At 40.2% G+C, this 27,404-nt stretch overlaps 1 protein-coding gene across 1 annotated transcript in view; it reads left to right on the top strand.

The window, feature by feature from the left end:
* Positions 1-27,404, top strand: part of LOC115591395 (cadherin-2-like) — a 147,695-nt gene that overhangs the window by 69,435 nt on the left and 50,856 nt on the right. Inside the window, exons 5-12 of the mRNA XM_030433389.1 lie at positions 1,059-1,214; positions 6,415-6,559; positions 6,650-6,822; positions 10,827-10,964; positions 11,364-11,549; positions 17,915-18,168; positions 20,928-21,070; positions 23,685-23,918. Coding sequence (XP_030289249.1) covers positions 1,059-1,214; positions 6,415-6,559; positions 6,650-6,822; positions 10,827-10,964; positions 11,364-11,549; positions 17,915-18,168; positions 20,928-21,070; positions 23,685-23,918 — 1,429 coding nt within the window. The remainder of the gene's footprint in view (positions 1-1,058; positions 1,215-6,414; positions 6,560-6,649; positions 6,823-10,826; positions 10,965-11,363; positions 11,550-17,914; positions 18,169-20,927; positions 21,071-23,684; positions 23,919-27,404) is intronic.

Below are 27,404 nucleotides of genomic sequence, written 5' to 3'. Positions count from 1 at the left end.
CAAGAAGGCAAATTTGACAACGAATGGCACTGGCATGAAAGCTACGTACAGTAATAGGCTACAATGACAAGCAATGGTGCACTGATTCACACTGAGTGCTGTATTTTGTTGTCCACTGTGTAATGGTTGATTGGAAGAGCTCATGCACTTGTTTCCAAGTTGTGTTGTTTGAAGGCAAAATTTGCTTTTGTTGCATACTTTAAATGTTTTGGCACGGTTAAAGCCTTTTGCAAACAAAATGTGTCATTTTTTACCATGAGTGCAACTGTTTCTGCCTGTGTGTTAACTGTTTTGTAAATGTGGAGAAACTCAAATGGAGTTTAAGTTGACTGCTGCATCAAAGCAATCAAGAAAAAATGGAACAATGTAAGGTTAGCAGTTATATGTTATTATTATCAAAATAATGTATATGCCTTTAAACATGAGCACACATGAAGTTTCATGTGAAGTATTTGAATTAAAATGTATTGTAAACTTGTATTCTGGTAGCAATGCTAACCTCCCTTAGAATTGCGATTATGTGTTAGCATCAAGTTAACAATCTGAGCTCTTGTGATATAAAATCGATGTGGGAATCAAAAGAATGCATGCTGTAATATTCCCTGTAGACAGTATGCAGTTTACATACTATTGGTCACATTCTGAGGTTTCAGACATACTAAAAACATACCAAATTCGTCAACTAAACAGGAATGTTGGAAAACAATTCTGGGACTGAGTTTGGGGTAGACATGTCACCCTGTCTCACTCTCTCTATAATGTCACTGTAAAGATGCACACTCAGGTACTGATATTTGTATTTACCTTTAAGTAAATCATACATGCATACTGGGGAGAAAGATCTCCAAAAATAAACTGACAGCAGATTGGGTAAAAATAAAGTTCTTCATTTTGTCCAGGCAATATAGCATGTGCTTTTTATCCAGTTACAGTTGTTTATTGCTCACCACAGTCATTTTTGTTACAGCTCCATCTCATCCTATGTACATGTAATTAATTGAAAATACTTTCCTGTCATTCCCTGTCCTTTTCTCCATATCTGTCTGTCTTTGATTCAGATCCGCTCAGACCGGGATAAGAACCGGATGCTGCGGTACAGTGTGACGGGCCCTGGGGCTGACCAGCCTCCAAATGGTATCTTCATCATCAACCCAATCTCAGGCCAGCTATCTGTCACCAAGCCTCTGGACAGAGAGCACATCTCCAACTTCCATGTAAGACTTTCAGCACTGTGACAGCTGAGGTATACAGCAAAGCAAACTTGTGACATTTCAGTCCAGGTCATTTTATTTGTTTTACGTACAGACAACATCATGGTTTTCTTTTTACATTTATTCTTACTGTGACACTACTGTTTATGTAGTGTTTCATGCAGTATTGGTAGGGAATTTTGGGTTAAATCTGGCTATCAATAATAATTCATGATTATGAGGGATTTATAATAATTATGACAAATAATTAGATCCAATTAACGTTAGATCACCTTGAAGAATGGAAAAGAAAATCAGTCACCAAATCAGTCTTATAAAAAGGTACTCAACTGTCAGTTTGTAACTTTGATTAATAATTAACTTAATAACTACAACCAAAATTACCATAACATTAGATCTTTTTATTCTATGACAGGGTAGAGGTTGCCCACATTCACTGTTGTACAATATTAAGTAATAATAATAATAATAATACATTTTATTTCATAGGCGCCTTTCTGTCACTCAAGGACACCTTACAGTAAACAAAGACAATTTAAGCCACAAAAGTACACAAGAGAAGAAAACAGTAAAAATGGACAGAAAATTCATTTAACTAAGAAAGGCGATCTTAAACAGGTGTGTTTTGAGTTTGGACTTGAAATCAGATAGTGTAGTGATGTTCCTTATTTCGGGTGGCAGAGAGTTCCAGCATGACAGCATGTTGGTTCAAAAGTCTTTTATTTAATACAAAATGAAAACACACAATCTAACATGTACTGTAGTGTGTAAACACACTCATAGTTTTGTGTTACCAGAACTATTTCAACAATTCTTCCAAAAAACAAAACCTACATTTTGTCCACTTTGTTTAAACACCTTCACACACACGCACACACACAGAAACACAGGCTCATTTCTTGCTGCCCGTAACCAGTCCTCCTGGTGACATGTGAGTCCTCCTCTTGGTACTACTACAGCGTCTGCCACACTGCAATAAAATCTCTGTGTGACACTAAGGACTGCCCTGACTGGAGGGAGGGATTCATCATCAGAGGTTCCATCATTGGAAGCTTTTGCCTGCCATATCTGTTTACATGGAGTGTGCCTTCGATTATCAATAAACTAGTGCAGTGCCTGTAAGAAAAGTGTATTCTTATAAAAAAGTGGGAGGTTAAGTAGCTTTTTCATGGATGGCCAAATGAGGCTGTGTTTGAAGGTGGGGCGTCAGGGATATTTAGGTTTGTTGTGAAATCCGATATTCCAGGGTATAATTGGCCGTTTTTGACTATTTTTGATTTTGCCATTATATTTCACCTTAAAACTATTTACTTGGTGTTATTATTTTCAGCACAACCTCACATGTGTGACTGTACAGTTATTTTTTTTATTTTGACATACTGTATTAACACAATGGGCCTAAAATCACAAAAAACATAAAATCCGGGTAGAAAAAGTTAGGGTTTTTTTACTGTGAAAACCACAAATATGTTTAACAAAACATTTTTTTTTTTACTTATAATGCAAATATGAATTGTTGTTTGCTAAATCTGTGCATACATTTTAAACATTTACGAAGTTATATGTGAAAAAGTGTGGCAGACATTATTTACCCTAAGTCCGGTTTTGGACGTGCCAATGCGTCCGGTCCGTCGCCTCGGCTACACACGAACATCCACAGATTCCGATTCCACTTTGTTGTCCGCGCGTCTCCGGATCTCCTCAGACCCAAACAGACTCGGTCAGGACTCGTTTAATCTCATTAATCCCCAACAGTCAGTTTAGATGCACAGAACAGAACAGAACGGGACCGAACCGCCGGCAAAATCCCGGTCCTGCTCGCGCCGCTGCAGGTATAAGTCCGCTTGTTTCTTCAGGTATGTCGTGGGCTTGAGTTCTGCAGTGATTGGCTCTGGTGCGCATGTGGCCACGGTGTGCAGTGATTGGCTCTGGTGCGCACGTGACTGTGGTGGCTCCGGTGGACAATGCTTGCGGAATTTATAAAGCATTTATGAAATAATGTATTCACGGTATCATTGCAGTCCAAGCAAATGCTTAGTTGCACACCACTGAACCACGCAGCAGCCATGTTGAAAGTCTCAGGTCAGTGGCCAAAATTCTCCAAATTCTGCTCATCCTTTTCCAGTGTCATGGCAATCAAGGAACTAAAATTTGGTGTTAATAGCATTTAGTTTGACCGAGATATGAAACCGTTTACATTTTTATAGCTAGCTACAGAAATTTGTTCGTTAATAATTTGCGCATTTTTTGACAAAGCAAAATTCTTTTGATAACTTAAGATCAGGTCCAGCTGAAGAGTGTACGTGGCAAGTTTCATGCAGATCGGACAAAATCCCAAGGAGGAGTTCGAAAAGTAGGTTTTCCAGTTTTTGCGGTTTTGTGAAAAAACTTTCTAACCGGAAGTGGGCGTGGCCAATCGCAAAGTGATTCAGCTCCATTCGGGAGAATCTGGGTATACAAGGTTTTTGAATGTACGACATACGGTTTGGGAGTTATAGGCAAAAACGTGTTGGCCTAGTTTATAGCGCCCCCTGCAGGCGGATATATGTAGTTTTTTGTGTCTGAGATATACACCGCTGGTCCTAGGTTCCCTCGGGCTTGGCCCCTTAATTAATTAATAATTATGAGAAATGTCTTACACTTGCCATCCTTTTAGTCCTACAGACTCTTCATCACAATTCTGCCTGGAAAACAGTGTCTGTACCCAGCAGTAAGAGCCAGGCAGCGCCCGCTGTGGTGCTTATATGGACAAATAAATAAATAAATAAATATTGAAAAGGTACCACACCCTGATTGTAAACATGACCTAATAGACTACTATATTAGCTGCAGCTGGAGCAGTCTGTCACTGGTCCCCCACCTCGTCCCCTTCGCTGCTTTGTGTTCATTTTCTTTTTTAAATAAAAGCCAGTAGATGCTGTTCAAAATTAAGTATTGAGTAAACTCACATGCTATTTACTGAAAATGGTTGAATCTTCTTCTAGTCTGCCTTGCCACCATGACTGAAAATCCTCCCCCTGTTTTTAATTTCATCTGTGCTGTCACTCTGTTGGATATATTCTCACTGATGTACAAAAATGAAGAAGAAATTCTTAAAGACTCCTGGTGTTTGCTCACTATATTTAATACAGTCACATAAACCTCCGGGAGCTGTCTAACCTTTGGATCTGTCGGAATGCACCTACCCAGCTCACATAGGGGAGTGAAATCTGGAGTCGCAGCAGGTTGATTTGCATTGAAGCTGTATCCGTGTGATTGGATGTAGTTGTCAGAGCTTGGAGCTGGGATTGGCTGATGTGTTTATTACAGTTTTTCTCGATTGTTTACACACATTTTCTGAAAGCATGCCTCATGCTCTCAGAACTCTACACACAAATCAAAAATCACACACACAATGGGCAAAACCCCTCAATTCTCCTGCAAAATTAAACTTTACATTCAAAACAATGTTATTTCTTCTCAAAATGGTATTTTGTTTTCAAATGACACACACAAACCATCAAATGAATAGACATTTATAAGAACCAGTTGAACACTGATGTGCTCAATGTAAAACACTATGATGAATGGAAAACACTTCTTCTTCATTCATCATAATGACTTAGGCCTTTTTTGTTCAGTTACACTTACTACAGTCAGTACATACATAAGTGTGATGTAAAATATTTGAGAATATTGTTTTTATACTCAGAACACACAAACGGTAACAGATATATTTTATTTTTCCCACAAAAACAATGTACACAGTGTACATCTCAACCAACACAAAGTGCATATACAACAATATACGGTCTACCTACAAAACAACAGAAGAATTTACTGTACACAGTTACAGTAAAAAAAATAAAATAAAAAAATAAAAAACTGTGCAGCATGATCTCCTCTGTTTCAGTCTGGCCACAGCACCTCATCCACATCACAAGCAATGTTTTCCCTGGCCAAGCAGCAAGAGAAACATCACCTAGCATGGTGAATCCAGCCATGAAAAGCACCAACTGCTATATATCCACATGTATCTTCCATAGCTTGGAGAAGGGGTATACACATTTGTGGATTTGTGGATTTCGGTCATACACTTTACAAAAAATTCTCAATAGGATTGAGGAATGGAGAATATGGAGGGAGATAAAGCGTGGTTGGGCAGTGAACCAGTTACGAACCAGAGCAGCCCAGTGGAAACTTACGTTGTGCCAAATGACAATGTACCTGAGCTGCTCTGGTGGAATGAGTGTGTTGTGTAGGGTGTCTAGGTGTTTGCCCATGTGATGAGTCAGTACGCATAGTAGGGCAGTTCACTTTAGAATTTTGAATGACAGAGTGTTCTTTGTGAAAGCAAGAGATTTTCTTCATGAAAATTGTGCCAAATGCAGAGAATTGTGTGTAGTGTTTTGAAAAAAGTGTGTTTTAGAACTGCAATTTGAGTGTAAAGCAGGAATTGTGCTTCTAGTTTAGCAGAATCGGTTCAGGGGGTTGGTGCATGAGTTACATGTTGTGGTCATTGTGTCTCAAGTACCAGTTTTTGTGTGTAAACAATTGAGAAAAACTGTAATGAGTGAGGCAGTGGCTCTTTGAGGGCCTCATAAGGATGCTTCATATGCTTTAAAGGAAAGGCTTAATGAGGGTCTGATGTCAATTAAAGGCTATTTTCAGCAATTTTGACTATGTTATGCTAAATACATAGATCACATAGGCCCAGGTGGTTAGCAAAATAGATTCTTGATTTTCAAAGTGACATTGTTATTGGATAACTTTTTTGGGTTAGGGACGTTTCTAGTCCACCCTTAATACATATTACATTTGATTTAATCAGGTCTCTTTGGCAGCCTCCTCCACCATCTGATCCATCTCACCACCAGGTGGTCATCAGTTGACAGCCCAGCTTCTCTATACATCCTAGTGTTTGAGACATACAGCAGAAATTCTACAAAGTGTATAACTGGTCTTTGGCCTGGAGTGTCATTAATTGTAATGTTGATTTGTGGGTTAACTGCCTTTTGTCCCAGTCTCGATTGCTTGCTTATTTCCAAGCATGCTTGCTCCATTGAATAGTGGTTGGTAGTTGTTTTTCAACAAAACAGTTTGTGCCTAAAGTTGATGAAGGATTATAAATTGATACTCTATAGTAACATCCAAAGTGGCCTTGCCTTACCTATGTGTATGTTTGTGTGTCTGTTTGTCTGTGTGCATTTCTCTGTGTCTACAGTTGCGAGCCCATGCTGTGGACTTGAATGGGAATCAGGTGGAGAATCCCATTGACATTGTCATCAATGTTATTGACCAGAACGACAACAGACCGGAGTTCACACACACCATCTTCAACGGCTCTGTACCAGAGGGATCCAAGCCTGGTACCAACACACAGATACACACAATAGTGGATTTAGATAATCCTTCTTCACTGACATATCTGTGTTGAGTTGCTGTGTGTTTCCCTGCAGGATCCTTTGTGATGACAGTAACAGCAGTGGACAAGGATGATCCAAAAACTGCCAATGGGATGCTGCGATATAAGATCCTCTCCCAGAATCCCCAGAGCCCCTCCTCCAACATTTTCACTATTAACAACAAGACTGGTGACATCATTACTGTGGCAGCAGGACTTGATCGTGAGGTGTGTATGTAGTTGTGGGTGGGTGGATGGATATTTTGTAAGGCTTTGTTTCCTTCCTCTTAAAACAGCTTGTGGATTTTTTATACTCATAGTCTTACATAACTTGCTCCTGCACGATATTGTGTTTTCTATTGCATTGCTATTTGCATGCCAGCGTACAATAATTGTGTTTTTCAGGATGTGTTTCTAAACTCAAAACTAGTCAAGCCTGCCTTCTAAATTTTTAAAGTTTGTTGTGTACACACCTACATTTTTTGACATTTTTATCATTCAGTTAGAAACATGTCAGTTGTGTCCAACTAGTGTTGTAGCATTTAATGCATCCATCTCGAACCATCTTGGTTCGCACATCACAGTTGCATGCACACAGTCATATGACAATTACGTCTGACTGTTATATGGCTGGAGCATATGGTCTAATTCAGTTGAGAATCAAAAATCTGTAAATGAAATAATATTTTTTTAGATCATTAATTGTTTATGAACGTACGGTGGCCCTGAAGTGCAAAACACAACGGCAAATCAGAAAACACAATGGCAAATCAGAAAACACAACATTAACATTTGCGTTTCTGATTTGCGTTTGTGTTTTTTGATTTGCGTTTGTGTTTTTGATTTGCGTTTGTGTTTTTTGATTTGCGTTCGTGTTTTCTGATTTGTGTTCGTGTTTTCTGATTTGCGTTCGTGTTTTTTGATTTGCGTTCGTGTTTTCTGATTTGCGTTTGTGTTTTTGATATGTTTGTGTTTTTTGATTTGTGCTCGTGTTTTCTGATTCGCATTCGTGGTTTCTGATTTGCGTTTGTGTTTTTGATTTGCGTTCAGTGTTTTTGATTTGCGTTTTGTGTTTTCTGATTTGCGTTTGTGTTTTCTGATTTGCGTTCGTGTTTTTTGATTTGCGTTCATGGTTTCTGATTTGTGTTCGTGGTTTCTGATTTGCGTTCGTGGTTTCTGATTTGTGTTCGTGGTTTCTGATTTGCGTTCGTGGTTTCTGATTTGCGTTTGTGTTTTTTGATTTGCGTTTGTGTTTTCTGATTTGCGTTTGTGTTTTTTGATTTGCGTTCGCGTTTTCTGATTTGCGTTCGTGTTTTTTGATTTGCGTTCATGGTTTCTGATTTGTGTTCGTGGTTTCTGATTTGCGTTCGTGGTTTCTGATTTGCGTTTGTGTTTTCTGATTTGCGTTCGTGTTTTTTGATTTGCGTTCGTGTTTTCTGGTTTGCGTTTGTGTTTTTGATTTGCGTTTTTTGATTTGCGCTCGTGTTTTCTGATTTGCGATCGTGTTTTCTGATTTGCGTTCGTGTTTTCTGATTTGTGTTTGTGGTTTCTGATTTGCGTTTGTGTTTTTTGATTTGCGTTCGTGTTTTTTGATTTGTGTTTGTGTTTTCTGATTTGCGTTTGTGTTTTTGATTTGCTTTTGTGTTTTTTGATTTGCGCTTGTGTTTTCTGATTTGCGATCGTGTTTTCTGATTTGTGTTCGTGGTTTCTGATTTGCGTTTGTGTTTTTGATTTGCGTTTGTGTTTTTTGATTTGCGCTCATGTTTTCTGATCTGCGTTCGTGGTTTCTGATTTGTGTTCGTGGTTTCTGATTTGCGTTTGTGTTTTTGATTTGCGTTTGTGTTTTTTGATTTGCGCTCATGTTTTCTGATTTGCGTTCGTGTTTTCTGATTTGCGTTCGTGTTTTCTGATTTGTGTTCGTGGTTTCTGATTTGCATTCGTGTTTTCAGATTTTTTGATTTGCGTTTGTGTATTTGATTTGCGTTTGTGTTTTTTGATTTGCGTTCGTGTTTTCTGATTTGTATTCGTGGTTTCTGATTTGCGTTCGTGTTTTTTGATTTGCGTTCGTGTTTTTTGATTTGCGTTTGTGTTTTCTGATTTGCGATTGTGTTTTCTGATTTGTGTTCGTGGTTTCTTATTTGCGTTTGTGTTTTTTGATTTGTGTTTGTGTTTTCTGATTTGCGTTCCTGTTTTTTGATTTGAGTTGGTGTTTTCTGATTTGTGTTCGTGTTTTTTGATTTGCGTTTGTGTTTTTTGATTTGCGCTCGTGTTTTCTGATTTGTGTTCGTGGTTTCTGATTTGCGTCCGTGTTTTTTGATTTGCGTTCGTGTTTTCTGATTTGCGTTCTTGTTTTTTGATTTGCGTTCGTGTTTTCTGATTTTTTGATTTGCGTTTGTGTTTTTGATTTGCGCTAGTGTTTTCTGATTTGCGTTCGTGTTTTCTAATTTGTGTTCGTGTTTTCTGATTTGCGTTCGTGTTTTTTGATTTGCGTTCGTGTTTTCTGATTTGCGTTCGTGGTTTCTGATTTGCCGTTGTGTTTTGCACTTCAGGGCCACCGTATGAACGTGATTGAAAAAATAACCCTTATTCTTTTGTCCTTTTTAATTTCATACTCAGATCAAAAAATTAAAAAACAGCCACCAGCCAAATTTCACATCGATATATGATTTGTCCGATGTGGGTGCCAAAGAAGTTATTTATTCTGACTTTGTTTACTTACACAGTAGGTCTGGCTTATAAACTGCTCAGTTACGATGGTTTATGAGCTGTAGTTTTGCGAGTAAAAAAGCTGATCTCTTAGGCCCGCCCTGGTTGTTTTTACAAACCAACCCTGAGAAAAACACAAGCACAACCCAACTGAAATGCTGTCAGTGGTAAAGACTACTTTTTAAAGGTACAATGTTATTTAGATGTTCATTATCTCAGAATGGAAATATATTGTTTTCCTTTTCAAAATTATCATGAAGGTAATAACATTTGTGCTGGAGGTGTGTGGAACCCTTTTCAAATCTCAAGCAGGTATTAGCTCCCTGAACATTATTGTTAAGCAGCACTGACTGAGTCTACAGCTATAATGGTGCTTTGACAGAAAGACATTCCACTTTTGTCACATGTTTTTCATTGGATGTATATCTAACTTTGATCTCAGCATCAATCTTTTACCTATGGCTTTTTTAATGTATGTTTTACATTAGCCATTTTTAAACAGCCTCTCCGCATTATCTCCGGAGTGGTGGTTCGCCAATTCGCCGATGGTGATTCATACAGTGCGAAGCATCTCTGCCTTCACGTGTGTAATTCACACAGAAAGCCGACACTCCTGCTCCTAAAGAGGCGTGACGGTACACGTCATGTTGATGACGTCAGTATTTCCCCAGGTGTTCCCCTTGTCTATCTAAACCCGTGGACAGTTTATAATCATATGGATGCAGTTATAATGTGTAGTGATTGAGATCCTGACCCACCAAACATCCTGGAAAGTGACAGAGTTAAGTTTTTTGCGCTAAATTACATAATTATACATAATCACCATCAGTAAACAGGACGCTGTCTGACTCTGTCACTCGCGGGGACGGAGGCTGTTTTCTGGGGGAAAATTCCCTGAAGTCTCGGTCCGGAGGGATGACGGTCGCGGTGATTTATTTTCGTCACAAACACTCGGTGAGTTAAAGTTTTTTGCCGTTGACAAATGCTGTTTTTTGAGCAGAAATGTGAGGAAGAGTCAGTTGGACAGGCGGAGGACGGACGCTTCTCCATGTACAGCTGTGGTATTTGTTTTCCTCATATAAGTTGCCAAAGACAGTTACAGTTACTACGTTACTTTTGTTCGGTCCTGTAACCATGCTTTGTGGGGCATTTCTCTGTATTTAGTTGAGTGAAGGACCTGTGTAGTTATCAGACTGTCAGACTGACACGCCCTCGCTCCGCACCTCCGGCTTATCCGTTCACACTGGGACGGCTCACCAATAATGTGGCCCTGATACTACCTCCAGAGTCGGATCAGCGCCGGAGCGAAATTTCCCTCCCTCTCATCTGAAACGTTCACACAGAGGAGGGTGCGGAGAATTGCTGCAGGATCCCCACATGCAAACGGCAGTGTGAAAGAGGCTATTTATATTAATGATGATAATGATGATGGTATAATGGATGGTGGGATGCTCACAGAGTCTGTGAAAAACTATGAAGAAGATTTATCATTCCAGTTGTTGACTGTCTTTGTTCTTTATTTCCAGAAAGTCACCCAGTACACCCTTATCATCCAGGCTACGGACATGGAGGGAAACCCAACCTATGGCCTGTCCAACACAGCCACCACTATCATCAGGATTACTGATGTCAACGACAATCCCCCCGAGTTCACCACAGACACAGTAGGTCGACACAGACACTCACATATAAACAGACTACATCTGCTGGCTTTACCACCATGGCCAAGGTGCTGCTCTTCTCAATGGCACTGAAGCTCTCCAGAGGTTTTATTAGTTGTGGCAGGTGGTGGAAGAGTAAAAAAGAAAACAATAAAATGTCCAATATATTCCTCTTCCTGAGTACAGCCGAACAAGTTGGATAGAAAGGAGCTGTGTTTGTGGGAAAAGTTGTTTTGGGAAACATTTAGCACTGATGACAGAAGAAAGCAATTATCCCCACTATCCCCCACATTTCACTTGTTTACTGTTATTTTACAGAGCTATTTGTGTATTGCTGTTACATATTAATGTTAAAAGTTATGCAGAGTGTTAACAAGTCTGTGTTTTTATCCACCTTATCAGTTCTTCGGGGAGGTTCATGAGAACAGGGTGAATGTGATTGTTGCTAACCTGACTGTGACGGATAAGGACCAGCCTCACACCCAAGCCTGGAGCGCTGTGTACCGCATCACTGCTGGAGACCCTACTGGGCGCTTCTCCATCCCCACTGACCCCACCAGCAACGAGGGCCTACTCACTGTAGTTAAGGTGGGATTTGGTCTCCAAAACACACACACACACACACACACACAGCTGAAAGTTAAAAGTAAAGTAATTTGGGATTATAACTACTCTATAATCTGGAGTGTTTATCCTTTATATATGTATGTTGTTAATGTTAATGTATGTTTCTGTGGTCACCATGGTCACAGGGTCAGTCAGCCACGGTGGTATGCTGAGAAAGTAGAACCGTCATAAACTGTAAACGTGGAGCTGTATGAGTTCACAAGTAGGGCATTTCTTATTACCATTGTGTTGACTTTGAAGTAAGACGTATGAAGTTTCTAAAGATATCAGAGAGTTTAGATGACATTGTAGCAAACCTGTGCCTTTGCATGTAGAATAACTTGAATCCAATGTGGAAATGGCAAAAAAAACATTAAATGATATTATGCAATAAAACATTTCAATCACAAATAGTATCAAAACTTTATCAAAAAATGTTTGGCGAAGGCAGGGTACTCCCTGGACAAGTCTCATGGAGGACTAAACCTGAGCATGATTGCTCGACGAGGGTCTACTACTTCTGCCTTACTAGCGACGCTGATTCCTGAACAGGAATGTTGCTGGCTACCAGCAAGCCCGCTCAGCTAACTGTTAGCTGCAGTTGTTGACATTTGTTATTCATGTAGCTCTGGTTTAGTAATAAATTTGACTGGCATTCTTTTTAACTTGCGAGGATCCCAGGTGTGCTGGTGGTGTGGTTTGAGAATCCCGTCTAATAACGATGTATGCGGCTCGGAACGATGGCTTTAAGTTACCATTTGAATGCAGTGAAAAATACCTGATGGTAACCATTGTCACAAGGTAACCTGGACGCTGCGCTACAGCGAGCAGCTAACAGCTAACATAAGAGCTAACAGCGGTCTCCATGCCGCTCTCGAGCCGCTCGGCGTGGACAAATGCCTCAGCCTGTTCCACCCATTAGTTATTTGAGAGTACAGAGTACTCAGAGTACAAAGATATGAGACCAACAACATGCACTTTGGGATGATTTGAGCTCTGTAGCGCTCGTCTGGCAGTGGTTTGCAGGTCATAGCTCCGGCATCTCCTTGTGGATAGAAGTGTTCAAGCCACGCCAAAACGAATACACATATACACGACTTGGAGCGATGAGCAGAATGTTTTTCCTGGTTAGTGGACATGGCCGAGGACCCCTTTCCAGACAGGATTCTCAAACCACACCACCAGCACATCTGGGACCCTCCCAATTAAAATGAACGCCAGTTAAATTATCACACCGGTCGAGGCCATTAAGCTAACTGGAGCTGGTTTACAACATTAGAGAGCGAGGCTTGGGATCAGGAATCGTTTGCTTTTGTCTGGCTCTCTGATTTGACCAATCATGCTCTTGACTGAGGTTAGGACCTCCTACCTCCTCATTAACATATGGACACAGAAATACAGAAATAAATAAATGTAGGTGAACAGAGATGTAGAAATAAATAAAAAGCATTTATTCTTTTATTTATACTTTTATTTATACATTTATTTCAGCATTTATTTATTTATTCATTTATTTATGCATGTATTTATTTATTCATTTATTTATGCATGTATTTATTTATACATTTATTTATTCATGCGTTTATTTATTCATCTATTTATTTCAGCATTTATTTATTTATTCATTTATTTATGCATATATTTATTTATACATTTATTTATTTATTTATTTATGCACTTATTTATTTATACATTTATTTATTTATTTATGTATTTATTTATGCATTTATTTATTAATTCCTGTATTTATTTATATATTTATTCATGCGTTTATTTATTCATCTATTTATTTATGCATTTATTTACTCATTTATTTATTTATTCATGTATTTATTTACACATTTATTTATACATTTATTTATGCATTTATTTATTTATTTATTTATTTATACTTTAGTTAGGTTTAGTCCTCCATAGTCTCCAGCTCATCACAGGGCCCTCAAGAGCAATTTGGGGTTCAGTATCTTGCTCAAGGACACTTCGGCATGCAGCTCAGCTCTAAATGAGCAGAATGATTAATGTTTTTTTTTTATTGCAACAGGACATAGTTCACGAAGGTGACCAGTATTGGGAATAACGGCGTTACAATAAACGGCGTTACTTTTTTTCAGTAACGGGTAACCTAACTAATTACTATTTCCATCATTACAGCGCCGTTACCGTTACCGACTATTAAATGTGGCGCATTACAAACTGAAGCTGCTCATTGAAGATGTTGTCATCCGACTCGGCTCTCGGCCACCGGAGCTGCAGAGCTGTTTTATTTTATTATTAGCTTGCGAGGGAGGAGGGAGGGGCGGGACAACCGCATAAGTGATGGTGATTAGCTCTCTAAAGTAGAGTGAGAGTTTGTGAGCCAATCAGAGGCAGTGTTCAATTTACACACAAACCACACACGCACACAGCAGCCTCACACACACAAACTAGCAGAGGTGAGCTGCAGCAATGGCGAGTCTGGAGGGAAAGTTAACGTTTTCAAAGTGGAAGTACAGACACTACTTTAATCCCTTTTGTCTACGTCCGTTGTAAGCAACTCTAATCTAATGAATCATCTCTCAACGGCACACGCTTCTACAAAACTAGTGGCCAAAATTACCGTTGTTGACAGTGTTGATGATGACAGCAGGCCAGGTGTGGCTAACGTGAGCTCTGCTAACAAAGAAGGACATGGAGCTGTCCGAGCAGCTACAGCTGGATTTTTCTGCTCCAGCTTCACAAAAACTTGACACAGACTGAACTGAATGCAATGATAGGCAGGTATGTTGTTGAGAACGAGTAGCTAAAATGAATGCCGAGCTCAAAAGGGGGAATAATTAAAAGTAACACAATAGTTACTTTTCCTGGTAATTAGTTACTTTTATGGTGGAGTAATTCCGCTACTTACTCAGTTACTCTTTGGAAGAAGTAACTATAACTAATTACTTTTTTAAAGTAACGTGCCCAACACTGAAGGTGACAGATTAGTTAAAAATTGTGACATAATAAATTAACAACAGAACGACATTACAAACAGACATTCCTTTGATAGGAATCATTGCATGTGTTTGCATGCATATGAATGGTATATTTATGTAATCATGCATATGCGATAGGGAAGAAAAATGACTGAGACACAACGAAGATGACATGATGAATTAGTGTATAATAATAATAATAATAATAATAATATAGCTAAATATAATAACAATAATGTTGATAATTAAATGATAAAAATAGATAGAAGTATTTAAACACTTTTTATTTATGCACCCAACCTCAACAAAGCAATACTTTGACACTTTACTTAAATGTATATAATGCACATTTTTGCCTCCTGTATGTATATACAATGCACAAAACATATTGTCCTTTCTATATTTTATTTGATTTTATTTTATCTTTTCTCTCTGATTCCATTCTTTTTTAGTATTTTTTTTAGTATTCTAAGTCCTGTACTTATTGTATGTCTGTATGTCTGTCCACCTGCTATTGTGACGATTAAATTTTCCCGATGTGGAATAAATAAATATCTAAAGTCTAAAAGTCTAAAGTCTAGAAAAAAGAAAAATAAACCAAATACACACAAATACATCAGTACTGCCCAATGTTAATGGAAACTTCAGTTTTTCTACCGTTCTTATGGCTATTTTGACATTCCCAAATATGCAAACGGTTTGATCAGGATTGTGAATAATTGTTTAGCATCTCCAGCATTGGAGGACACTACATATACCCCCTACAGTACCAAGTAACAACTTTCTGACAGTAATTTGGCAACAGAATAAAATCACAATGTAATAAAACATATTTGCAGTTGAATATGGAAATTGCTTATTTACATTCTAGCTGGTTGTATATTGGTGTCAATATATTTGGAAAAATATACCAAGAATTCGGGAAATATGTATTGTCTATGAACTAGGGCTGTCAAATGATTAATTTTTAAAATCGCAATTAATCGCATTTTGTCAATAGTTAACTTGTGATTAATTGCAAATTAATCGCAATTTTTTTGACACATTTTTTCTGTTCTAAATGTACCTTAATGTATTTTTTTCATGTTCTTGATACTTTTAACAACATAATAAAGGGTTGTAGTTAGGGTTAGACGAATATGCTTGCTTTATGAAAATGTTTATTCAACCCCTCAAATCATGCAGGAGAATAAAAGGCTCAAAAAATATCCTCTTACCCTAAATGGGATCAGGTGGGGGGCTCACTGCATCTGCCATGTGTTTGGCTTGCAACTGATATCTGAGACTCAACGTACTTCAATGATACCTCATTACATGTTGACAGTACGTGCAGATAACTTTTGTCCTATCGACAGAACCATCTGGCAGTGTTTTTAAAGGGAATTTGCCGTTCATAAGTCATTTCTCCATTTGCTTTCGCTTTCACTTTTTAGTCCACCGTGTTTTTCCCGAACGCCAACCCTGCTTCTTCTTCTTCTGATTCCCTTTCTTATTCTTCTGCCACCCTCTGCATCAATCTTACAGGTGCCACCGAGGGCCGTAAATAAAACAATGCACGTTTCTTTTTTTTTTTTTTAACCGAGCGTTAATCGCGTGATAAAATAATTAACGACGTTAAGCGGATGTTGCGTTAACGCGTTATTATCGCGCTAACTTTGACAGCCCTACTATGAACATAACTGAATCGTACCATACTGCTTGGTGAAAACAGCTATTGAGATGTTTTGGAAACTCTTTCAATAACACTGGTATATAATGTGCTCTAGATTGCCCAAGTTTATGGTAGCAACATGAATTCCATGCACATTAAGAGTCACTATATTTCATCATCTTTGGGTGGCTGTAGCTCAGGAGGTACAGCTGTTGTCCACCAATCGTAAAGGTTGGTGATTCGATCCCGACCCTGCTCTACATAGAATAGAATAGAATTACTTTATTGATCCCAGACTGGGAAATTATTTTGTCACAGCAGCAGTGGGTCCACAAAAAAATACTCTGTACATAATATAAATAGAAAGCAAGATATACAGAATATATACTGTATACAGTGCAAAATATACTATAAACAATAAACAATAATAATATATACACCAAACAGTATAGAGATCAGAGTTCTCTCTGTCAGGCAGAGGTGAGAGAGTTATTGGGTAAGACGATGGCTTGTGACAGGAAAGGTTTCCTGTATCTGTTGTTACGAAGCTGAAGCAGCCTTTTGGAAAAGGCGAGGACAGAAGTGTGAGTTGGAGAGGGTGGAGAGGATTATCCATGATGGATAACAGTTTTTTCAGTGTCCTCCTCTCCACCACAGCCTCCAGAGTGTCCTGTTTGCAGCCAATCACAGAGCCAGCCTTCCTGATCAGTTTGTTGAGTCTGTTGGTGTCGCTGGCTCCAATGCTGCTTCCCCAACAAACCACAGCAAAGAAAAGTACACTGCCCACAGACTGATAAAAGATCTCCAACATCTTGCTGCACACGTTGAAGGATCTCAGCTTCCTCAGGAAGTAAAGTCTGCTCATCCCCTTCTTGTAAACAGATTCAGTGTTAGATCTCCAGTCCAGTCTGTGGTTGATGGTAACACCAAGGTACTTGTAATCCTCCACCAGCTCCACATCCCTTCCCAGAATGCACTGTGGTTGGGACCTCTTCTTCCTGAAATCAATCACCATCTCTCTGGTCTAGCAGAGCTCTCACCTGCGGCCTCAGGTTGGCCAAGACCAGTCTCTCCAGCACCTTCAAGACGTAAGATGTGAGGGCCACTGGTCGGCAGTCATTGAGGTCTGATGGTCGACTTCTTTGGCACAGGAACCAGGCAGGATGTCTTCCAAAGCACCGGTATTCTCTCCTGACCCAGGCTCAGGTTGTAGAGGTGTTGTAGGACAGGAAACTGCTGGCTGGCACATGTCTTCAGGATCCTGGGGCTGATACCGTCAGGGCCCCTTCTGCTGATGGGGTCTCTCCAGCTGTCTCCTAACCTGCCTGTAGTCACAGTCATGCGGGGGAGGATTCTGGTGTCTTGAGTGAAGGAGGGGGAGGAGGAGGGGTGCTGCACAGGAGAGTTCACGGCAGGGGAGTGAGGGGGGAGGGGAGGAAGCATTTGGGGCAGTGGGGATGTGTGGGGGTCTGGAGGTGTCGGGGAGATAACAGAAGGCTGATAACATGATGAAGTGTTGTTTGACAAGATCCTGAATTGCTCCTGGTGACTCTTCCATTGGTGTGTGATTGTGTATAAATGGTTATCAGTCCTGTTGAGCAGGTGGTGCCTTACGTGGTAGCCTCTGCCACAGGTATGTGAGTGCTGACTTCTGCTGTGAGGTGCTTTGAATGGTCACTAATACTAGAAAGAAGCTATTTAAGTACAGTCCATGCCCATTTATCCCTCCTTTCTCTGTCTAGCCCATAGATTATGAGCTGACCCGTTCCTTCATGCTGACAGTGGAGGCAGAGAATGAGGTCGCACTGGCTCGTGGCATCCACTTACCTCGTCAGTCCACAGCCACCATCTCTGTACAAATCCTGGACATCAACGAGAGTCCAGAGTTCAGCCCCAGCCCCAAGTCCATCAAACTGGAGGAAGGACTGACTGCCAGGTCTCGACTCACCACCTTCACTGCCCAGGATCCTGACCGCTCCATGAGACAAACTGTGCGGTAAGACAACCACTGGAAGCTATGCCTGTAAATGCTTACATTATGTGATGGTGAGTTCAGAGGTTCAGCTGGAAGTAAAAAGGGTACTGCTAAATTTTATGGAAAGAGATGAATGTGTCCTTCCCCATATTCTGATTAGAGAAACCTTTTTATATTTGTATGCTTTCACATTCTTTAAGTTAGCCCTGCATTTATTATAGGACCAAACGGTCTGTACATGAGGTCTACGCTCTACTATCGGTGCAAGGAGCACTCAGGTTTTATGTGTCTGACAAGATGATGTAAAGATTAGTACATAGATAATCCTTTTGGTTAAACAATGACATCATTTTTGTAACCAGCAACACAAGTTTCATTCAAGAAGTCATACTCTGGCGAGAGGTTGCAGAGCTATATCTAGACTCTACCTGGAGGAAGTGCTAGACATGACAAGTCATGGCTGAATATTTAACTGATATTGAAAATCTAACCTAACCTAAATTCAGAACAAGATTTATCCTTGAACAAGACTTCCGTTTCTGGTTACAAAAAGGATTGAAAGTGTTTTCAGACACTTGGAAAATCAATGTCAGTGGCAAAATTGAGGATGTTTAGTGGATGTAACTTTGACATATAGGTCACAGCTGCCAGCTGAGTCAGATTCCAAAACTTTTGGTAAGCATTAATCATTTACCCACCAAAACATGCAAATATAGAGCCCAGGTCTAAAAATACTTGAATTCCTCTTTGAATAGTTTGTGTGGAAGTTAAAGGTCCCATATCATAAAAAACACGTTTTCTCTGCTCTCTACATATATAAGAAGGTCCTCCCTGAGCCTGCCAACTCCCAGAATGAGGAAAACAAGCGAGTCCTGCATGGTCTCTGCAGCCCACCCACTGGTAACAAGGCGCTCCTACAGGCTGTTCAGATTCTGCTCCTTTCGTTGCGTAACGAAAGGAGTCATTATCATAGGCCAGCCTCCTCTGCGTGGTGATAGGAGATATCAGAGAGGGGGGCGTCCATCCCCGAGGTGAAGTTCGGTGTGTCCAGCAGAGATACAGCAGTGTTTCGCAATGTTGTTGCTCAGAGCTAGACACGCAATTGCTCTGTTGTTGTTGTATAAATCAACATAAGTGCCTTAGCTGTCCCAGCTACAGAACAACAGAAGAGACAGTGGTTGTATTTCATTTTCAATGACAGCGTGCCGGCTGCGGTTTGTGTTAGCTTGTATGTGTATGCTAACCACTTCACATCGGACTGCTTCAGTAACGAGTGTCAGTAACTGCAAAGCTGGCTTTGCCTCGACACTGAACCTTGTAAAAGGATCAGTCCCAACCATACCGGACCCAGCAACTGCATCCGAGCCACCGATAAATGGCGCCGCGGTTTGATAGTATTTACAGTTGCCGACGAGTACAATGAAGTCAGCTGGAAACTGGCTAACTAGTTAGCTCCACTTCGGTCCGCTATGCAATGGCGTTTGAAGCGAGTTTGATGTTAATAATATTACGAGGGAGCTTGGTTGTCACAGTAGAAAGTCTGGAAACGTGCAGACTGGAGACAGAGACGATGTGAACAGTGTCCAAGAGTTTGGAGACTGTGTTGGAGACAAACACAGCTTTCGCTAGCTGTTAGCCTTTAGCTACACTGTAGAAACTGTAATAACACATACAAACAAACTAACATTTTTTAGCCACACTAACCATTCTGAAACGTCCTGCTGCAGCCGCACAGAGTCTGTACTTCTTCCGGAGCCTCTCCTTCTGGGTCCGATTCTGGGTCAAACTGGTTCGGTTGAACGACAAAATCTCCGCGAGCCATAGTGTTACATCCACCATAAACACTAGCGCATGCTACCGTTAGCATAAGGGGCTTCCTCTCCCTGAGAGTGACGTAGCAGGCAAGGCTCCCCAAGTAGGCGTTGACAGACGGAGCTCATTAGCATTTAAAGGTGCAGGCACAGAAACAGAGTGCTCTCAATACAGCTCAGCAGAGCGACTTTTAGACAGCTGGAGTTCAGGACCACGGATGTGTTTGGGGCAATACATATCGAATACAGAGTTGTTGGACCTCTGACAGCTGTGTGAAATTGATGAAAAACTGTATAATATGGGACCTTTAACCACTCATTTGCCAACTGAATTAATGAGGGCAATATGCTGTTTTTCTGTTGCCGCCCCATTTTCGGATAAAAGCTAATAAGATAGTGAGATTTTTTTTTTTCTAAAACCATCTTGTTTGTAGGATACATTAATATTTCCAGATCCTACAACACTGAGCTCACCACTCAGTGACAACCAAACCACAGCTCTGAAAGCCTTCAGGACTGCTGGCTCTTGTCCCCATTCTTCTTTCTTTTACACTATTTGTTTCTAAATGTAGTTTTGAAGTCTTCGTAGCCTGGCAACAGCCAATGGTGGACACACATTGTGTTCACAGATACATGCACACACACACGCTCACACACATAAAGCAAGTGGGTAAGGGAGAACATTTGTTTTCAGTTGCTTTGTGTTCTGTAGTTGGTGCTGCTCCTACATTAATTCTCTGTCTTTTTTTCTTTATCTCACCTATTTAAAACTAACTGACAGCGTGTCTGTTAAAGGAAAAAAAAATTCCCTCAGAGAATGAATTAATGAGTTGTGGTTGCTGCTGCAGCATTTATCAGCTCAGCAGTAGCTGTTTGTCTAACAGAATGTACTGGCCTTTAGCCATGGAGGCAGATAAAGAAGCTTCTCTGTGGTGGTCTCTCATGCTCTCTCACTCTGACTGAATCCAGGTACTCCAAGATGTATGACCCTGCCAACTGGCTGGAGATTGACCCAGTGAACGGTCAGATTTCCACCATTGCCATCCTTGACCGAGAGTCTCCCTATGTCAAGAACAACCTCTACAATGTTACCTTCATGGCTTCTGATAATGGTGAGACAAGAGGGTAGGGCTGTCGTCCTGCAGGAGCCAACCACACACACACATATACACACACATACACATACAGAGTTGGATTGCGTTTACATTGCCTTGTGCCCTTTGATTAATTGCAGCAATGTTGGTTTATTGCAGAGGCAGTTTCATAATCAAGTTTCTGCGGAGTGTCTGCAGTATTGGGAAAGCTAACTGAAAACAGTAGGTAGTGGATATAAGCTCTATAAGCTCTGTAAGTTGTTAGGATATAGAAACACCAAACTTAGAAAGTACTGAGACAAAATTGAGAGTACTAGCTGGAAGAAGTAGCTCAACACACTGAGGCTATTTGGTGACAGTTGTAAGGGTATAACAGTCTAAGGGTCATATTAAAATGATCTATGGCACTTGATTTAAAGCACATCACAAGTGCGTTTAGGGCATGTCCAAATCCGTTTTGCAAGTTAAATGGCGGATAATCTGGGCACAAAGTATGGCGCACTGCACAAAGGGGGTCATATTTGCATGTACACTGAACTCATCCTTTGCACCTGTGTCTATAAAGTCCATATGTTGATATTCTCATCTGCATATGAGGCACTGACTCACTCAGCACTTTACTAGTTTGCACTCTGGTTAGATGTTAAACTGTATTTCACGGTGCTTGAACTTGACAGTAAATTTAAAACTAATCCAAAACTGAATCTAATCTAATTTTGCTATATGGACATGCAAAGTGCTATATACTGCAGCTAGCGTCAACTTTTATAGTGTTTTTCTCGAAAATCAGCCAGCCAGTCAAGGCCAACCTAGGTCAGCAGTCTGAACCAGTCTTATGACAGTCTTATTATGACAATTTTGCAGCCGACTGCATGTTAATAACACCAGACCTCGCCGAATGAAGCGGGACGTCACACACCCTCATTGCTACTTAACATTAGCTTACTAGTAAGCTGTCACGATGCTACTGCTAGCTAGCATGATAATATCATTAATGCTCTGTGAATTTAAAAAATGACATACCTTTGTCCTTTGCACGTTTCTCCTGCTCTTCTTCTCTGCGCTTCAGAAAGTGCGCCCTGAATGGCTTTTGCTGTTTCATTTACCGGACTGTAGCTGTGACCCGCCGACACACAGCTGACCAATCGACTGCGCATCAGTGTGTGCTGGCATGTTGTGACCGTGACTTGTAACAGCTGTGGCTGTTTTATATCAAAGTATTGTTGTAGATAGAGGGATGGCAAAATCTGTAGAAAAATAAATAGAAATTACAATTTTAATAATAATGTTTTCTCGCCGCATATTTGGCGCCCCTCACTAGGTGGCGCCCTAGGAAAGCGCCTTTGTTGCCTGTGACGGCCACTGCCCGCGGATCACCCAAGACCTTGCTGAATACAATGATTTTAATAATATTGCTGTGTGACCGGCCCTCGAGGTCGTCCACCTTTAACTTAAGTGCACTGATCTCATTCTTCAGGCTGGAGAGTGACTTTTTCCAGGCAGCTAACACAGTTTTCCTGCTTCTTGTTCCTGCTTGTCAATAGACTCTGGAAATGTTTGGCTTATGTTTTTTTGTAATAATAATAAAAATGCTGCTGTGAAGCTCGAAAAACATTTTGTGCATCAGCATGGGGGTGAGAAGAAAATTACTAGATTTTGATTATTGGATGAACTGTTCCTTAAATAGTTAGAGCTGTGCATAATAAAGAGCATAAATTTGCTACTGACAGCTATCAAACCCTTACACGTGATCTTTTGTGGTGCTACTAGGCCAAAATATGATCTTTGAACAGACTGTGTGGATGTAACAGTTGCCTGTTCCATTACATGAACAACCCAAGGGAATAAAGCTTTTTTGACTTTAATGACTGCTTTTCTTCCGCAATACACAGGAAAGATTTTATTATGGGCTGTATTGAGCAGCTTTTACCTTAGTTTTTAACATGTACTCTCAATTTGTCTTGAGGCTCAAGAATTATATTCAGTAAAGTCAGTGATGCCAGGGAAAGGGAAATGGGCAGAGATTTTACTCTTACAATTATATTTATAATTCACTTTAACTGTATTTCCTCAACCTGTGCATAACTTGTGGCCTCCACCAAATTAAAAAGCTAATGTAATTTACTTTTATCTATATTTGGTACAATTAGGGCTGGGGAATATATTGATATTACATTGTAATGATCATGGGATTATATGGTATCATTATTATCAGGCAGTTTAGTCTTTACCTGCTTTAAAGGCTGCATTACAGTGAATCAATGTCATTTTCTGCCATCATATCCACATATCTACTGATGATTATTCATCAAAAATCTTATTCTGTCTCTGTACCTAAAGCATCTGCACAACATTGTTGTATGATCAGTAATGATTTATTTGGTCACAAATATTGAAATATTTGATTTTGTCACCCAGTCCTACCATTTATTTTTAATTAATTTATTTTATTTTTTAAGTGCTTTTGAGGATATTTCAAAATATTGAGACAAATGTTTTGTACTGCGATATAGTCTTAAAATTGTCCCGATATTATTTTAAGGCAATATCAAAAATGAGTTGTACATTGTCGCTGCTAAGTTAACTTAGTAATAGAACAGAAAAAATACTGAACATGTTTTTCTCTGTGCAGGTATCCCGCCTGCCAGTGGGACAGGCACGCTTCAGGTGTACCTGCTGGACATAAATGACAATGCACCTCATGTTTTCCCTCCTGAGGTGGAAATGTGTGAGAAGCCAGATCCCGATGGCATCAACATTACAGCCAGTGACCCTGACCTGACTCCCAACGCTGGACCATTTGCCTTCGAGTTGGCCAGTCGTCCATCAGATGTACGGCGTAACTGGACACTGAGTCGTATCAATGGTCAGTGAAAGAATGAAAAATGTGCCATAATTACAAATCCCCAGGTCTATAACAGTCAAATCTCACAACTGTGATCCCACCATCTCAATGAAATTACACAGTGCAGAAACAGGTGATGGGGGGCAGAGTGACTGACAGAGATACCATTCACCCTATATTCGAGTAGTAGTTTAAACACAGAATTTACTAGCACTGTTTTCTAGCTCATGTTTAGGCTTGCAGCCTACAGAGTCATGCAATGCCTGATCCCTCATTTCTTTGCGTTCAAGTAGAAACACCCGGAGCTGCAACATGGACCACTGGCAGCGGTCAGCTGCATGGCCTGTCAAGAGAGATGGCTCTGTTTTCATAACAACATAGATCATGTACAAAAACAGTACTCTCAGAAAGAACAGATTTTTTTTGACCAGATTTAGTGAGCCTACTAATGACTTTGATTAGCATTTTATTTGCTAAACACTGATTTCCCTGATGTACAGAGGACAGACTAGGTGAATTAACCATGTCTGTCAGATCCCTACCCAAAGTTCTCAGCAGTTCCCCACCAATCAGTGATCTCTATTGTGACACACACAGATACCATAAACCTACATTTTAAATGAAAACATTACTAGACTTTTCTAGAAGTGTATCCAAAGACTACCAGCTAGATTTTTAAATACTGGCCTTGGTCAGGAATCTCTCTTGAGCAGGTTTTAATTATATTTGAGAGCTGCTGATCCACTGAAAAGTAATGTTATGGGGCTTCAGGTAACATTATGACAGTCTAGCCAATGTAACATCAGAGCTCTTAATCGTCAAGTTTGGAAAACTCTGTGAAAACTGCTTAAATGGGCAAGGACGGGAAGGCAAAGGGCCATGATGCTTGAAACAACGGGTCAAAATACACAAAGAAATATGGAATGGAAGGAACATGACCCGCTTGCAGCACTCAAGACAATGACGGCCATGAAAACACAAGACCAGTCAGACAAGTGAGGCTGAGATCTGCTTGGGTCTAGAAAAGATCAGCAAGGAAATAAGAAGTTTCAAAGCAGAAATAAAAAAGGGCAGTGTTACATGAACCTGGATATTTTTAAAGGCTCACTTCACCAGTAAAAGAACAGCAGCTACAGTGTGGATGAACGAGCGAGGTAGAAATGCAGGTGGAGAAGCTGGAAAAATGGGCACAACAAGGAAGACCTCTCCCTGAAACAATAGAAAGTTCTGCAAGAAAAGCTCACTGACCTAGGATCAAGATCCAGGAGAAGTAACATTTGCATGTACAGAGTGTCATAAGGGGTAGAGGGTGAGTTTGCTTAACTTCCCTGCCATAGGCCTTCAATTTGCAAATACAGAGAGCACACCACTCGCTCACTCCAACAGTGATGGGGCCATGTCGAGGCCTATTATTGTGAACTTTTTTGAAAGTTCCTACCAAGGAGAGAATTTTGAGAAAGGTGTGAAAGAAATACATTCGTATGTGAAACACAATCCTGTCATTTCATCAGGACTGTGCAACAGAGATCCGCTGAAAGAGTCTTGAAAGAGAAAGGCATCTGATTCCACACACCGTTTACCAGCATGCAGATTCATTAGGGAACATACAATAATGCGAGGTGAGGGAGGAATTTGAGAGGCGCACATTCATGGAAGTTATGTTTGCACCTGTAGCAGTTGACATGGCACCAGAGTCACGGCTCAGCACAGCGATGGAGTGGCAGCATAAATCGGGGACTTCAGGCAGAAGAGAGGGTGCAAGAATTTCAAAGGTCCTCTGATTATTGCCTTATGAAGCAGGAATATTATATTCCAACCAGTATCAATATTATAATTTTGTTGAATGGTGTCTAGCAGTTTGAGTCCATGTATACAACAAATTAACAACTTGGGTGTGAACTTTTCTTTTCAATTATAAATGGTGGACTTATTTAGAATGACTGAAACTCTCACCGTAGACTTATGAGAGAGAGATTTTTCCCTTCAATCTTCCAGTGTGATCAAAATACTTGAGGGCCTGAAAGACCCCCCCCCCTTTTTGGAGCTCAACTGTTTCTATTGCTGTCTTTCGTTCCAAACCAAGATTGGTAAAGACAGAGGGGCCAGTATTGTGTACATTTTCCTTTGTCCACATAGATGATTCAGTGTTATATCATTAAGATGGCCTCCATAAATGTTAATGGTTTAAATAATACAATTTAGAGAGGAAAAGTACTATCTAAAAAAAAAAGAAAAATTCAAGTGATATATTTAGAGAAAATACATTTATCCTAGCAAGAACATGACAAAATTAAAGACGTTTAGATAGAATATAATTGGTTACTTTGGTCAATGCTTATGTACCACCTAGTAGCGATGAATAGTTTTTAAAGTCGTTATTCGAGACTATAGCTCTGGAGAATGTAGGAATCCTTATTTGTGCTGGAGATTTTAATTTGAGTTTAAATGTTAAACTCGAGACTTCCGGTTATGACTGCATGCTAGGTGGATGTGGTTGCTCACCCCAACAGTGATGGGGCCATGTCGAGGCCTATTATTGTGAACTTTTTTGAAAGTTCCTACCAAGGAGAGAATTTTGAGAAAGGTGTGAAAGAAATACATTCGTATGTGAAACAAAATCCTGTCATTTCATCAGGACTGTGCAACAGAGATCTGCTGAAAGAGTCTTGAAAGAGAAAGGCATCTGATTCCACACACCGTTTACCAGCATGCAGATTCATTAGGGAACATACAATAATGCGAGGTGAGGGAGGAATTTGAGAGGCGCACATTCATGGAATGTCTGTTGCTTATCTAGAACTTAATACTACTAACACAATCCCAAACAACAAAAAAGTAACACAAATTATTGAGAAATAAGCGTAAATAGAGATGCCAAGAAAAGGAGTCAAAGAGAAGACTAAAACAACCGAAGAGCCCATTAACAAGGAAAACGTGTCGGGGTCTGACCACGAAGATACAGATGTAGCAGGTCAAAAAGAAAAAGGTAACTCGGATATCGCTGACAACATGGAAAACCCTTCTAATATGGAAATAATAAAGGCAATTCGCACTTTCAAGCAAGAATTTCATGACGAAATGGAAGGCGTATTGATGGAACTTAAAAATGTCCAAAAAAGACGTTAAAGAATGCGATAGTCGTATCACCGAAGCAGAGCAGCGCATTTCTACAGCCGAAGACGATATTAACAAGCTACAAGGTGTTGTGGGAAAACTTGAAAAGAAGGCTAAACTGCTTGCTAACAAGGTGGATGAAGTAGAATGCAGAAGTCGGCGACACAATGTGCATATCCTGGGTTTACCTGAGAAAGAGGAGGGCACGGAACCCCGCTCGTACATGGAGAAATGGATAGCAGACATCTGGAATGAGCACATTGGCTAATGAGCTTCAGACCCGGCTCTGCTCCCAGAGCGTTTATTGTGAAATGCTTAAACTACAAAGACACTGAAAATATCCTGAGAGCTGCGAGAGCAAAAAAAGAGGTGACCTGCAAGGAAAACAAAATA

The sequence above is a fragment of the Sparus aurata genome, chromosome 11 (genome assembly GCF_900880675.1).
Source record: "Sparus aurata chromosome 11, fSpaAur1.1, whole genome shotgun sequence".
Classification (NCBI taxonomy): domain Eukaryota; kingdom Metazoa; phylum Chordata; class Actinopteri; order Spariformes; family Sparidae; genus Sparus; species Sparus aurata.
Note: the sequence above shows the minus strand (reverse complement) of the source record. Positions and strands in the feature narration are given on the sequence as shown.